Genomic DNA, 15568 nt, shown 5'->3' with positions numbered 1-15568 from the left:
TCTGTATCTTAGGCCATCCTCGCTCACCTGGTGAAGTGCATTGCTGGGGAAGTGGCAGTGGTGAGGGATGTGGAGGCAGGTGAGGGCGGATCCAGGAGACATCTGTCCCGGACCATCAGTGTGACCGGCAGCACAGCCAAAGACACCATAGTGGCTGGCCGTGATGGGGGGAGGGACTACACAGAGATCAACTCCATCCCCCCCTTGCCCCTCTACTCCCTCATGTTGGCTGACCTGGACACCTCGTACAAGGGAGCGGAAGAAGCTGCTAAGGGGGGCGACGGTGAGGGGTCCCAGAAGTCCGCAGGAGACCAATATTCAGACCTCTTTCAGGTTGGTATAGTGAGGAGAGCTCTTATTTAGTTATTAAAGATTTAGTCCACTGATTGATTTGACTCCTTTTCTCCTGTGTAAACAGATGCAAGCGGTCACCACAGATGATTTCGTGAACTTTGCCACCGACAAACCAGAGAAAAAGTCTCGAGTTATCAACCTCTCTCAATATGGACCTACCTACTTTGGACCGGAGCATGCTCAGGTATTGCTTTATTGAATTTAGGGAGATATGTCTAAAAAAAACAAAAGAAAAACCACTGTTAAAGGTGGGGTAGGTAAGTTTGAGAAACCGGCTCGAGATACACTTTTTGTTATATTCCATGGAATGCTCTTAACATCCCGATAGCAATGAATATCTTAAGTGCTTTGACAAAAAATCCATAAAAAAATGTCATCTGTGGAAGCAGTAGTACTGTAAAAAGCACGACCAATCATTTTACCCGGCCCGGCTAAAATGACTGGATGGCCTACCTGCCTGTCAGCCTTCCATCTGTGCACAAACTTATCTCGTGCCCTCATTGGTCATGTGCGCGTTCGTGTGTGTTGGAGGAGGGGCTCTATAAGGAAGTGGCAGATTTTCTCCGGTTGTGTATTTTCAAATTCTAGCGATCTCGAGCCGGTTTCTCAAACTTACCTACCCTACCTTTAATATAACATATTTCAACAAACATTTGTAATCTTTTTTTGTATTGCAACTGGGTTGTTAAGGGAGAGTGTAATAAAGAAGAGAAAACATGACAACTAAAACATGGTATCTGCACATAATCTGGTTATTTCAAACTAATATTCTCTCAACGTGGATGTGAGAGTATTGTTTTGAACATTTAAAGGTATAATAGGGCAATATTAACGCTGTGATATATTTAACGAAATGTAGAATAATGGCTCGCATTACAAAATGTCATCAGTACGATATCATCATCAAGTTTCTCTTTTCTTTTCCTTTGTGTTTCCAGGTATTGTCCAGTCACCTCATGCACTCCAGCCTCCCGGGACTCACCAGACTGGAGCAGATGTTCCTGGTGGCCTTGGCTGATACTGTTGCAACCACCAGTGCTGAGGTCACCAGCTCCACCGATCAGAAGTACACAGGTCAGCATATATGTTGGTTACCACATATATCTGTGATATGTACAGTCCATTTAATAACACAAAGTAAATATATCCCACTACACCAAGGTTTACTGGGGTTGGGGACTGCTGACCTCTTGTCTTTTCTTTATTGTCCACACAACTGTTTTCTTTTTAAATCATTTTAGTTTTTGAGTTATTATATGTATGCCATTTTCATCTGTTACTATCCAGTTTTACATTCATGTGACATTCAACAATAGAGATCCACGCTTTAACCTTTAGGAGTTTTCTCATGTGCAAGAATGTATTCTGTAGCAGTCCTTACGCTCTCACCTGACAGGGAGGAGGACAACTTACAAGACAACTATTATACTAAATATGTAAAATACGAGATGCAATGTCAGAGAAAAAGGGTAATTCCCACGCACACTTTTATTTAATTACATTGATTTAGTAAAAGAAAGAGTATAATCCTGTTACAAGGACCTTTCTCAAGACATGTAAACAATACATTTTTGATTGTTGATATGTCTCGAGCAAAGTATGTGCAGGAATAATCTTTTTTCTCTGAAATGAGATTATTAGGGGGTTCATTCCCTGCACCACAAAGGAGACAAAGCAAGTGGTCTGTATTTTGTGTTCAATTCTTTAGATCCACTATGCACTTATACTTGCAGATAAGCTTTGTTATGTCATTTTGCAGTTTGGACGCCTTAATGTCTAGCAGTCCATTAATTGTTACCCTTGCTAAGAGATTGTATGAAAGTTGTCTAAGAGTTAGAGACATAAAAGCAAAGTAACATTTGTATTTCTCCTCTGTTTATAGATCAAATTAATCTCCAGCCATCAATGTTTTAATCACATAAACAACAATGCCTATACTGTTCCTCCTTTTCCTGTCTGTTTTATCCAATTTTCAGTCCTTTTTTATTTAGTCTTTTCAGAGGAAGACATTAGCAGGTTGTTCCAGGCCTAAGTTGTTCCAGGGCTAAGTAAGCACAAAGAGGGTAAGATGGTTCAGGGACAATAGACTCTCACAGGATGCATGAACTGAAGTGATACTGGAGTTTCAAAGGGCTTTGCTTTGAGACTGCCAATTTGAATAGAGTCTGTGGAATAACAATGACAAAAGCTGACAGCTCCCTGGTGTGGTGTTTGTGTAGGTGGCGAGGCTCTCGATGAGTGTGGACTGCGGTACCTGCTGGCCATGCGTCTTCACACCTGCCTGCTCACCTCCCTGCCCCCGCTCTACCGCATGCAGCTGCTCCACCAGGGTAAACCACACTGCTCATTACACTGCTGCTGTCACACACATATTAAATGTTGTTCTGTATGATACAATATACCACTAGTATGTCAAAGTTGGTGTTAATAGAATATATATCTCTGGTACATTTCATTTTGGGAATACACTTCAGACATCATGCTCTTTCCCTCCCTATCTACCTCTGGCAGGCCTGTCAACATGCCACTTTGCATGGGCCTTCCACTCAGAGGCGGAAGAAGAGCAGCTGAACATGATCCCAGCCATGCAGAGAGGAGACCCTCAGTGGTCTGAGCTCAGAGCTGTTGGAGCGGGGTGGTGGATACGCAACATTAACACCCTTCGGAAAATGGTGGAAAAGGTACCTTGACAGATAGATTCACACAACATTGACAGCTTCTAAAACGATGAAAGTGATACAACAGATAAATAAAATATAGACTGCACAGGACAAGATAGCTAACTGTGACATTTGAGACCACTTACAGAACGTTCTGCAGGTTGGGATGGATTGTCTACAAAAACATGTACACATGAGAATATAATACATCCTTTAAAATGATAACTGATACTGCGTCTGAGAGGGGTTGGTTTGTTCAAGTCTTTCTTTGTACTTCGCGGAGTTGTTCTACTGGATTCCAGAAACATGAAACCTAACAGTATAATGCAGTCAGTCAGAACATTGCCATTGGCCATTCACCAGCATGTCTCAACAAAATAAAGACCAATCAATAAAAGTTTTAGATGTAAAATAAAGCATTCAGATGAAGTGTTCCTGTCATCTGTAGGCCCCCTGTAGGCCCCCTGTACTACTGACTGCAAAATGTAAAAGCAGTAACAGGTATTGTATCCGGAAAGAAGCATTCTCTACTAACCAGTGTAAAGTACATAGTTGTAAATCCACCTTAGAATATTGTAAAGAGCAATGCATATCAAAGCCTACAGTAATTGTACATAGGTCTATAACAGTAGTTAAATAGGAGTAGCTAACAGGAGTGTTTTGATGTCTTTGAAGTACATTTAACATCCTTACAGCAAATAAGGGACAGTGGGATTATTGATTTACGGTGTCGTTTGTGTGTTTTCAGATAGGTAAAGCTGCATTCCAGAGAAACAACGACCCTTTAGATGCTGCTCTGTTCTTCTTGGCCATGAAGAAAAAAGCTGTCCTCTGGGGGCTCTTCAGGTAATGCATTGTTTCTGCGCACATTATTACATCTTAAATTGAGTTATTGTTTCATTTCAATAATGTTTCACACAAAACTTTTATGAGCTGGATGGTTTTATTCTTTCAGGTCTCAGCATGATGACAAGATGACTCAGTTCTTCAAGAACAACTTCAGTGAAGACCGCTGGCGAAAGGCAGCACTGAAAAATGCTTTCTCCCTGTTGGGAAAGCAGCGCTTTGAACAGTCCGCTGCCTTTTTCCTACTGGCTGGATCACTGAAAGACGCTATAGAGGTGTGAACACACATGTGCAAACTCAAAAGCACACACAATACACAGACAGCTTTTCACTGTTGAGTCTGCTCCAAACTTTGCATAGCCTTGTTTTATGGAAATACAACAGAAAGTGTGTCTGTGTGAGCTGAGCCAGTACATCCCTAAGAGTGTGGATATCTGTTAATAGAGAGTTGTTTATTTTGCAACCTTTAAATCACAAGAGAGAAGTCTAAATTATACTGATAAGACGCATAAAAGGCCCTCATAGTTTTCCTTGGTCTGGATATTCATATCACACAGTCATAATAAACAGATAATCAGACAGCCAAAAAAGGAAATAGAAGCATCAGCTCTTCTTCGGCTCCATTTATTTGTTGCAGTGGATATAACGTTCCCAAAATCCCTTTGCTTTTAAGCCTACTGTACCTATTTCGATTTTCTTACAACAGCAGTTTTAACCAAGTCTTAACTCTCCTTTGCTCTTCCATGTTTTGTAGGTGTTGATGGAGAAGATGGAGGATATCCAGTTAGCCATGATCGTAGCAAGGCTGTATGAGGCTGACTTTGAGAATTCCTCCACCTGCCAAGGCCTCCTGCATGAGAAGGTCCTGGGCTGTAACAGGGACGGTAGTGGGTACCACTGTTCCAGGCTGCACCCCGACCCATTCCTCCGCAGCATAGCCTACTGGATCATGAAAGATTACACGCGAGCGCTGGACACACTGTTGGAACGAACCCCCAAAGAGGATGATGAGAACCCTGGTCAGTTGGCTGCTGACATTACAGTATTAAACAGATCCACTCAAACCTTTTATTCTGATACTTTTCTGCTTGTAAGCTATGCTAAAGAGATTTTTCTTCTTCCTCTTCCTTTCTGTCATCCCTCTGTGTTAGATGTGATGGTGAAAGCTTGCAACCCGGTGGTGTTTAGTTTCTATAACTACCTGAGGACACACCCTTTGATCATCCGTCGACACTTAGCAATTCCAGATGGCACCGCAGTGACTGTGGGCCTCAGTGCTGAGAAGAGCAGCGCAATTGAGATCAACCTTATAGAGCGCAAACTGTTCTTCACTACTGCCAACGCACACTTCAAGGTGGGTTCATCAATGATTGGGTCACTCAATCTAATGCATTTTTTTTCCTTTAATCTTTCTCTGCTATTATGGTTGTTTTCAAGACGGATACATGTTTATTACAAATAGATGTTTTAGTAAAAAGCAATCAGACATTGATTTAACCATATTTAAATCTTCTGTAGGTGGGCTGTCCAGTTCTGGCTCTGGAAGTGCTTTCCAAGATTCCCAAAGTTACTAAGAAATCTGGCTCTTCGCCTCAAAGCAAAGCTTCATCCAAAGCCAACGTAAACTCCACCCAACCTCTGGAGAATGGGACCCAGGGAGGCGTGGACTGGGGCTCCCCTGCGCCCCCGGCCGATGCCTGGGGGGGAAATGAGAGTGCAGGTGGGTTAGACTGGAACCAGCCTTTGGTCAAGATGGATGAAGATGACCTGAAGCTGGACTGGGGGGCGGACAAGGAAGATGATGAAGATGAGGATGATGACGGTTTGACCATGAAGAAGCCTGAGGCTGAGACTAAAGCGGTCGAAGGCTCAGAGAGTGGGGACCCCAAACTGCAGAGAGCGGACTCACAGGTAACAATAATATATATGGAATTCATTATAAGCCATACTTGAATGGTTAAAGGATATCATGATTATACTTACCCAAAACATTTAATATTCTCTACTTTAAGAATACTCTAAAAGAAAATGACAAAGAAATACATTTTGTTTTTCATAATTTGTCTTTATTTTATGAACTCAAACTTGTCCCTCCTACAATAACAAACACAAAGACTGTTTGATTGTGTCATGTGAGGACATGTGCTGGCCTTGGACAGTGTCTTTGCTGACTGGGATTCAGGGACATCGTCTTTTTCACAACCAGAATCTGTGCATTTAAATGAAACTATATTGGATTTTACATCTCAGACATAGGTAGCTGAACCGGCATAATGCTGGGCCAGGAGCTGTTAAAGTGTGTTAAAAGACCATACTTGCATTAAGACCTCAATCTTTGCCCTAGTTACTGTATAACCCTGTAATCCATCTTAAAGTATTTTCCTGAAAGCTCCTTAATGGAATTCATTCTAAAACTTGGTTCATAAGAAAATATATATCTTCTTTTGGTCAGCCATTCTGCAGAGTGTGGCCCCCTTTTCTATAACCAGGGGTGCACATAACTTTTTGAGTGAGTTACTCAGATGAGTACCAGGAGACAGCGTTTGGTACTCACCCCACACGAAGCGTGGTCCTCCTCAGTGTCTCCTTCACTGTCCTCTATTTACACTTCTTGCATGCTAGATGATGAAGATGATGAAGATTCACCTCCCTGTCTCTTTTTAAGCCTCCGATTTGCTTTCTCCAAAACTTGTTGCCAAAACTGTGAAGTCCTTGCATTTCCTGAGGCCAAGTTGAAGGATCAAATACTAAGAAATGATCACATGACTTGAAGTCATATCTGATTTCAGATGTGGGAAGTTACTAAGTACACTTATTCAATTACTGTACTTAAGTACAATTTTGATGCTACTTTGTACTTCTACTCCACTACAGTTCAGAGGTAAATGGTGTACTTTTACTCCATTACATGTATTTATACCTTTAGTTGCTTTACAGATGTGGATTAATGATGTGAAATATAATCAAGTCTTAAATCTGTCTGTGCACACGGTGAACAACTCTGTCGTCCAGTGATCTAAGCCTCTGCCTCCTGTAAAGCTTCACAGGTCCGTCGGTTATGTCCTGCGCGGCTCGGCCAGCACCCAGTTCAGTCAGTCATAGAAAGTCCGAAGATTTTTAGCAGGGAGCGAAACGGCAACGTAGCTGCTTAATGTCTTTGTTTTTTTTCACATGTCTAGTAGTTTACTCCATTGAGTGTTGACAAGAAACACGTGTAGACGAAATATGTGTTTTGTTTTGATGGTTTGAGGTACGCAAAGGCACGTAGTGACACAAGTGACATTACGCAATTCAGATTTGTAGGCATGCCTACCTGCGTACCAGTTATGTGCACCCCTGTCTATAACTCTGTCATGTATCTCAGGGGGAGTCGGAGGTGGACGTGATAGCGGAGCAGCTGAAGTTCCGGGCCTGTCTGAAGATCCTGATGACAGAGCTGCGTACGCTGGCCACAGGCTTCGAGGTGGATGGAGGGAAGCTCCGCTTTCAGCTCTACAGTTGGCTGGAGAAGGAGATAGCAGCCATGCATACGATCTGCAACTATAAGGTACAAATTGAAAGAATTACATATAGGTAACTTGATATTGGCTTGAACATAGATATAAGAAAACTTTATCTATCAACATTCTGTGAACACATAGGTGGAGGGCAAGGAGGAAGAGTTAGATGTGGAGCGCTGGAGAGAGCGAACAGCATCAGTGGACATACCAGACGACACCATAGATCGTACAGAGGCCGGGGCCTACGAGCGTCACCAGGTGGAGCGCCACCGCCTTCAGGCCAAGCAGCAGCACTCTGAGAGGCGTAAAGCGTGGCTGAGGAAGAACCAGGCCCTGCTGAGGGTGTTTCTCTCCTACTGTAGCCTTCATGGAGCCAAGGGAGGAGGAGTCACCTCTGTTCGCATGGAGCTTCTCTTCCTTCTGCAGGAGAGCCAGCAGGTACACAAACACACACACCAACACATGTTATTTCCTTCACCTAGATTGATGTAAAGTGATCTCTCTTTAACAGAAACAAATGTAATCCTGCTTCCCTCTGTAGGAGACCACAGTGAAGCAGCTGCAGTCTCCTCTGCCTCTGCCCACTACACTGCCTCTGCTCTCAGCCTGCATTGCTACCACCAAGACGGTCATAGCCAATCCAGTTCTCCACCTCAGCAACCACATTCACGACATCCTCCACACCGTCAACCTCTTGGAGACCCCGCCGCATCCTGACATCATAGATGATCGGGTCAGGGTTCAAATAAGAATCTGTCTTTTTTTGTAGACTACATTTTGATCATGCAGTCTTTTTCACAGTTATCTGATGTTTGTTTTGCTGTTTAATAAGTTAAATGTGTCTGTCTTTCCTCTTCAGGTGAATACTTTGCACACGTTAGCAGCTTCTCTGTCTGCCTGCATCTATCAAGCACTGTGTGACAGCCACAGCTACAGGTAAAAGATGAATTACTGAAGGTTCCTTCTCACTGCTCCTTTTCCTTACTCAAAGACCCTGTCATTTCAAAATTAAAATAGTTGTTAAACATGTTGGGTTATTTGCTCTTGACAACACCCTGTCTGGTTGTGACAGGAGACACAACCAAGAGATAATCTTATTTTAGGAAAGAAAGCACATTTCTATGTTGTGTTAAAAATGTTGAACATACTGTATATGCCTTGTATATATGTGACTTACGGTTAACCTTGCTGTTTTTGGCTTTGCAGCAGCCAGTCGGAGGCCAACCAGTTTACAGGGATGGTGTACCAGGGCCTGTTGCTCAGTGAGAGGAAGCGACTCCGCACAGAAAGCATTGAAGAACATGTGACTCCCAACTCTGCTCCTGCACAGTGGCCAGGTAACAAAGTCCTTGCTTTACCTTTTTGGGGTTATTACATTACATGTTACTTGCTAGAGGCTTTTATCCAAAGCGACTTACATACTCAATACTGTGGGCAATCCCCGAAGGAGCAATTTGGGGTGAAGTGTCTTGCCCAGGGACACAACGACATGCTGACTGCAGTGGGGTTTGAACCGGTGCGCCCCTGATCCAAACACCAACGCACTAGTCCACTGCACCACACACCTTCCATTATTGAGTTATATTGAGTAACACTCTGTACAACAGGCATATTTAAAATAAACAACACAAATTCTGCAATCAGGGGTTGGTTTTTCCTTTGCATGTTGGTCCTAATACTCTCAAGAACTGTTTTAATGAGATTGAAGGCAAGTTAAATAAGTGCCAGAATCTTCTCAAAATACATAGAAAGGATATGTGTGAGCATCAAAGACATGAGAGAATATGAAAAGCAGAGGGAGAGGAAGGGCAGAGCAAAGCAGGCAGTCTGTGTTTATGCAGAGAGGCAGATGGTGTTCTATAATCGGAGCTTCATGGCCTCTGGGAAGGAAACGAAAAGACAGACTGATCACGCCATCATGCAAATGTTTCATAAATGTGTTTTTTTTTTGTACATGTTGATATTCTGAAAATGCCACGTTGTGTGCATGTGTGTCCTCTCTCTGCAGGTGTGTCGTCCCTGATTTCTCTGTTGACGTCTGCCAGAGAGGAGGGCCAGCCGCGGCTCAACGTGCTGCTGTGTGAAGGGGTCATGGCTGTCTATCTGGCACTGCTCATCCACGGCCTGGGCACTCACAGCAGCAATGAACTGTTCCGCCTGGCAGCACACCCGCTCAACAACCGCATGTGGGCTGCTGTGTTTGGGGGAGGGGCCAAACTCGTTATTAAGCCAAAGAGGCCCGAGGCCCCACCAGGTAGAGATATGATTTTATTCAGATTGTGATTACTACTAATAATACCTTTTGTCTCCATTATCACCGCCATTTGTCTTCTTCCCTAGTCTTCATATTCTGTCCCTGTCCTTATACTCTTTTCTTGTCCTCCTCTAATCCATGTGTTGACTTTCTACATCCTGACTTATCTCTGACCTGAGGCAATGCTTCCATTCCTCAGACCTGTCTGCACAGTCCCATAAATACACCCAGTCCTCTCCTGTTGATGCTCCTAAGATGCTGCTGCTGCTGTGTAGTGTCTTGTGCTAGTGTGTCCTCTGCCCTGTGTCCCAGTGCCAGCTGATTTTCAGGCAGCCAGGCCAGAGGACTCTCAAGAGGCAGGAAGACCTGAGCAGAGCAGCCTCACCCCTAACCCCACCCCCATCCCTACTGACACCCAGTGCCCCAAACGACCCCTTCCTCCCGTTTCAAGGGGAGAGGGGTGGGGCACTGTGGCACCAGCAACTAAGGCCAGCTGTGAGTAACTGGGCTGGTGGATTGCAGTGCTGGTTTGCAGGATTGCAGTGCATGGTTATTGTAAAGGTTTGCATTGTTGCAGATGCTTGACTTACCCCACTCTCTCTCGTGCAGCTACTACTGAATGCCCATAATAAAAAAACACAGCTCACTAGTGCTACAAACACATTGTCATCTGTGTTCAGTGTTATGATAAGCCAACTGCTGTGTGTCTGTGTGAGAGTGTGCGTGTGTGTTTGTGTGTGTCCTGCATTGCATGTACATGTTGTAACGTCCTCTATGCACATCTCATTGTGTCATTCCCTATTGTTCCATCAAAGCAACAGCTGGGCCTAGCAAGGAGTGTTCAGAGGCCAAGGCTGAGCAGCCGTCTCAGACTAAATCTGAATCTGAGATTAAACCAGGTACACCTTGAGAGGTTATTAGACTGTAGGGCTGGAGCTGCCTCACTGTTTTGTCCCATTTCTAGCATTAGATGTTTAACAATAATGTGATTTGACTAGCGTTACTGTATGTAGTAGAGGTATTCAGTAAATGATAGACTAATAGTAGCTTTTGTCTGCATCCAATTTCTAGATATGTAGAAATTGAGCCATTCTGAGTAGAGTCTGTGGACTGAACTTGACACTGTTCATTCATATTCATTAGGCTAAAGTAGTTTGTGCTCACATTGTATTTGTGGGGGAGGAAGACAAGGGCTGGCATTTACACTCAATATCACTGTAGAGACTGGGATAGCTCTCACTCTCAAAGCCAAGAGCCTTTTGAAGAGTTGCTTAGGGGGATCTTAAATGTCAGCCTGTTGATAAAAATCTCTTTCCAAGTGCTAAAACTCCATTTTGAGTGCCCCTGTAAAATGACATGCATGTCTCAAACACCCATAAACAGATGTCCCTATCATGTTCCAATTAACATCATTAGAAAGACAAAACAATCACCAATTTCATTGTGTTTGCCTCTCGAGTGCTGTGGGTACAACAAAAAAAAGCTTAGCACATGACTGCGCAACAAATTTGCTATCGTTGTTTGATATGTTTTTGTGTTTTCTGTGCAAGGCACTTAATCAAATATTCACTGATTGGATTATGTAATGGTCTGTGTAGTATCCGTATGTCTAACTGCACTGTCTCTTCTGGTTTGTGTCTTGTCTTGTCTGGTGAGATAGTCACCCTGGATAATGGGGCAGGTTTGTGCTCAATCTAGTGTGTCTTGACCTGTGCTTCGATCCTAAACGTTTGTACTTCTGCATTTGAATCTCTTTTCCTACTGTATCTATTTTCTTTTGTGTGCTATGTCAAGATCAATTGGAGACAGTTTCGTTTTCAGACAGGCTTGATGTTAAACGTTTCTGATCCAATACAAAAAATAGAGAGACCACCTCCTCACAGGATGCTAACTGTCCGTTTTGTGTATGTGGTACAAACAAATCCCACACAGGACAAATGAAAGGCCATGGACTTTTAAAGTGAAAGCCAACGGTTTGGATTGTTAGATATCAACTATCTTTCTGAGTAGGATTTTTCGGTTAGTGTTTGTTAACACAACATTCAAAGTTGCCCTCTACTCCTCAACTCAAAAAGTCTTAAGGTGTTCACCAAGGGATGATGGAAAACACCAGATTTAATTCTTGTTTTTAAGCGAGTTGTGTCTGTCTTTATCGAAGCTTTCTCTTAGATGCATGCTAACGATCTGGAACATGATCCCATCTTTTAAACGTTTCTCTAGAAATGTACCGAACAAAAACAAAAAAGGAAACACAGACAGAGGGCATATTTTCTTCTTTTACAGAAACCGTCACAGTGGGTCATAAAGGATCATTTAGACGTATTATGTCCATGGATGGATGGATGGATGTTTAAATACACATTGTTTTTAAATGAATCCTACTCATTGTGACTTTAATTTTTCATATTCCAGCTCTGTCGTGATTTAAAGTGTGTACTGCGCTCCAAAAAGGGTGTAATTCTCCTTCTCCAGATCAATTTCTTGACCTTCTTTTGGCTTTAAAATGATGCTGAGTCTCAGCTTATCTTCATCATTCGTACGAAACTGCAGCATACTGCGATCTGCTGCAAATTGACCTTTTCAGAGTTTATTGTGTTTGAAAGATACCATCTCTTCGTTGTCCTCCTCCCCCAGTAGCTCCCCCTCAGCCCGCAGCGGAGGATGGGGACCGATACAGACGTAGGTTCAACATGAGGATGCTCGTTCCTGGGCGCCCTGTGAAGGAGACGCCAGCGACCCCCCCTCCTGTGCCCACAGAGAGACCCGCCTACAGGGAGAAGTTCATTCCGCCCGAGCTGAGCATGTGGGACTACTTTGTGGCCAAGGTAATGCATATAATTCTACATATTGACTCATGAGACCTGTGACTCACACTCTACAGGTTATTTAAAAGTTATTCCACATTCACTCTCTTGGCTATCTGCCCTATTCATTTGCTTTTTCTCTTTTCTCATTATCAGCCCTTCCTGCCGCTGTCAGACAGCAACGCTCTTTGTGACTCAGACGAAAGCGGCGCAGAAGACGACGATGAAGATGATGACGACGCATTTCTTTCTGACACTCAGATGACAGAGCACTCTGACCCTAACTCCTACAGGTAGGGCTCATCCTCTGTTGTTTCTCTGAGGCCTAATTTGTATCCTTTGCTTTTTAAATGTAAACGTTCTGTTTGTCTGTCTGTGTGATATGTAGCTGGGCTCTGATCCGCCTGGTGATGGTGAAGCTGGCTCATCATAACGTCAAGAACTTCCTCCCACTCACAGGCCTCGACTTCACAGGTACACACTCAGCTTTGCTCCTAAACAAATACTTAAATATGAAATACAGAAAAATGAGACTTTGAATATGTTACTATGTTATGTATAAATAGAAACATCGATAAGCCAATGATTGTGTTTGTGTCACAGACCTGCCGGTCACCTCCCCTCTCAGCAACGCTGTGTTGAAGACTTTGGAGAATTGGGAGCAGCTACTGCTGGAGCGAATGAACAAGTTTGACGCCCCGCCTCCCAACTACATCAACACTTTCCCTACTGACCTCAGTGCAGGAGGGGGCCCCGCCATACTCCGACACAAGGCCATGCTGGAACCAGACAACACACCCTTCAAGTGAGCATTAAATCATATGCATTATACAAATATATAATCATGAGTACACACACTAGGACTGCGTACGCTAACGTTTTAACAGCAACACATACATTTTATTTTACATTAACACTTCACGTCCTTTACTTTAGCAAGAATGAATCTACTGCAATACTAACACAAACTAAGTCATGTTTGATAACGACTTTAGTGCCGCTCAGGAGCCTAGATGATGTACCCAAGATGAAGATTTACTGACATCTCACAAGTAATTTTCGTGACAACAGCACACGTGGTTCTTATCAAATTATAAAGAAAAAGCGATACAAAACAATATTAAAAATGTTTTACTTCATTTCACCTTTTCATATCAATAATACTCAGTGACACATTGCATGTTGTGTATACTGTATCATATTGTATGACATGAGAGCCTTTAGTGGATACACTTATATGTAACCTAATTATTTGTGTCCCTATATCTTTCTCAGGACAAAGAACCATCAGTCCTTTCCAGCTCGACGTCTTTGGCACTTCCTGGTCAAACAGGAAGTTCTTCAGGAGACTTTGATCCGTTACATCTTCACTAAGAAAAGGAAGCAGAGTGAGGTGAGCAGCCCACATGCTTATAAAAAAACGTCTGCTTGTATGGTTTTATTTCACAAGTCATGTTAGTTAATATTAACACCATATTGTTTTTTTTTTACTTTTTAACTTTACTTTTTCACCTCCCCATGAGATACCAAGGAGTTTACCCATGTATCTCAATCCTTCATATTACCATTATCATTGCTTTTTCTCCTTCATCTTAAATCAAGTCTGGAACTATTTCTTATTATCTAATCTTGCATTACAGACTGCTACTGTAGTTGCCAGTCCAACATTGGATACAAAATCCTGGGATTAAGGTCCCGGATGCTACATTTCTTATTATTACAAAACCAGACTACTTTAAATCAAAGTGAATCCGTTAGATCTGTTGTGCATTTCTCCATTATTCATGCTACATGCCTGTAGCTCCATGCTACTTAGGTGGTCTATGTTTAGAGTTCCATTTTATCCCTGTGTATACATTAAAGAACCTGTCAACATTTTTACATTTTCTTTTCATTCCATGTTTTATTTGTATGTGTTTGTGCATGTGTTTTGTGTTGTGCCGTGTTGGTGTGTGTGTTGTTTAGTCTGTAGAGAACCATATGGACCGTATAAGCCCCAACTGCATTGCAGGAGCTAGCAGTCCCTATAAGGTAGTATCACTTACTGCAGCAGCTCAGGCCCTGCCTCTGTCCTTCTGTCTGTCTGTTACAGTCACTGTACAGCCAAGCTTGAAGGAGCAATAATATAAAATAATTATGGTGCACTCTTTGCACAGGGTTAGCATGTTGTGGTTGGAAGTAGCACCAAACTGGGTGAAGCTCTTGATGTCTCCTCCCCAGCTTGGCCTGATAGTGACTGCTCTGGCAATTCTCTTAGTCTATCAAATCTAACGTCTTATCTTTCACTCTTACGGGGGCACCTGTGAACTTTCACTCACAGAACCTCACATCCAATCCCCACTGTTAACACTTCCCTGTGTTCCTCACTCCGTTTTCAAAACTCAATCTGCTGGCTCAAATGAAAAAGAAACCTTAAGAGATTTGACTCACTAACTTGCATGCTCACTGTCAGGGCTGTGTAAAGCTCGCTAACTGTTGAGGGTGTTGCCACCGGGGATCCTTGATCAAAAACTCAACACCAACAATGTTTATGTACATCTATAATAATAGATATTAAAGGTAGGGTAGGTAAGTTTGAGAAACCGGCTCGAGATTGCTAGAATTTGAAAATACACAACCGGAGAAAATCTGCCACTTCCTTATAGAGCCCCTCCTCCAACACACACGAACGCGCACATGACCAATGAGGGCACGAGATAAGTTTGTGCACAGATGGAAGGCTGACAGGCAGGTAGGCCATCCAGTTATTTTAGCCGGGCCGGCTAAAATGATTGGTCGTGCTTTTTACAGTACTACGGCTTCCACAGATGACATTTTTTTATGGATTTTTTGTCAAAGCACTTAAGATATTCATTGCTATCGGGATGTTAAGAGCATTCCATGGAATATAACAAAAAGTGTATCTCGAGCCGGTTTCTCAAACTTACCTACCCTACCTTTAATAATAATAATAGACATGCATACATTTTTCACATTTTCTCTTTGTGGCCCTGGAGTCCCCTACTGTAGTTTCATCGTTTTGAAGATTGATATATTGTTTTTCTTGGCTTTTTCAGGTGGAGGCAGATCTGGGCTACCCTGGAGGAAAGGCTAAAATCATTCATAAGGAGTCAGATATAATCATGGCATTCGCCATCAATAGGGTAAGTT

At 42.8% G+C, this 15568-nt stretch overlaps 1 protein-coding gene across 9 annotated transcripts in view; it reads left to right on the top strand.

The window, feature by feature from the left end:
• Positions 1-15568, top strand: part of dmxl2 (Dmx-like 2) — a 36783-nt gene that overhangs the window by 17148 nt on the left and 4067 nt on the right. For 2 of the 9 annotated variants that reach the window (XM_034116446.1, XM_034116441.1), the window contains exons 23-45: positions 13-333; positions 419-538; positions 1293-1428; positions 2574-2684; positions 2866-3035; positions 3763-3860; positions 3970-4135; positions 4615-4879; positions 5012-5214; positions 5379-5771; positions 7225-7407; positions 7502-7798; positions 7902-8093; positions 8220-8296; positions 8567-8697; positions 9369-9614; positions 12252-12439; positions 12575-12711; positions 12807-12892; positions 13022-13223; positions 13694-13811; positions 14384-14449; positions 15475-15561. In XM_034116446.1, coding sequence (XP_033972337.1) covers positions 13-333; positions 419-538; positions 1293-1428; positions 2574-2684; positions 2866-3035; positions 3763-3860; positions 3970-4135; positions 4615-4879; positions 5012-5214; positions 5379-5771; positions 7225-7407; positions 7502-7798; positions 7902-8093; positions 8220-8296; positions 8567-8697; positions 9369-9614; positions 12252-12439; positions 12575-12711; positions 12807-12892; positions 13022-13223; positions 13694-13811; positions 14384-14449; positions 15475-15561 — 3993 coding nt within the window. Of the gene's footprint in view, positions 1-12; positions 334-418; positions 539-1292; positions 1429-2573; positions 2685-2865; positions 3036-3762; positions 3861-3969; positions 4136-4614; positions 4880-5011; positions 5215-5378; positions 5772-7224; positions 7408-7501; positions 7799-7901; positions 8094-8219; positions 8297-8566; positions 8698-9368; positions 9615-9926; positions 10514-12248; positions 12440-12574; positions 12712-12806; positions 12893-13021; positions 13224-13693; positions 13812-14383; positions 14450-15474; positions 15562-15568 lie in introns of those variants that run through there. The other 7 variants (XM_034116440.1, XM_034116439.1, XM_034116448.1 and 4 more) reach the window with 5 other exon arrangements.

The sequence above is a fragment of the Trematomus bernacchii genome, unplaced genomic scaffold (assembly GCF_902827165.1).
Source record: "Trematomus bernacchii unplaced genomic scaffold, fTreBer1.1, whole genome shotgun sequence".
Classification (NCBI taxonomy): Eukaryota; Metazoa; Chordata; class Actinopteri; order Perciformes; family Nototheniidae; genus Trematomus; species Trematomus bernacchii.
Note: the sequence above shows the minus strand (reverse complement) of the source record. Positions and strands in the feature narration are given on the sequence as shown.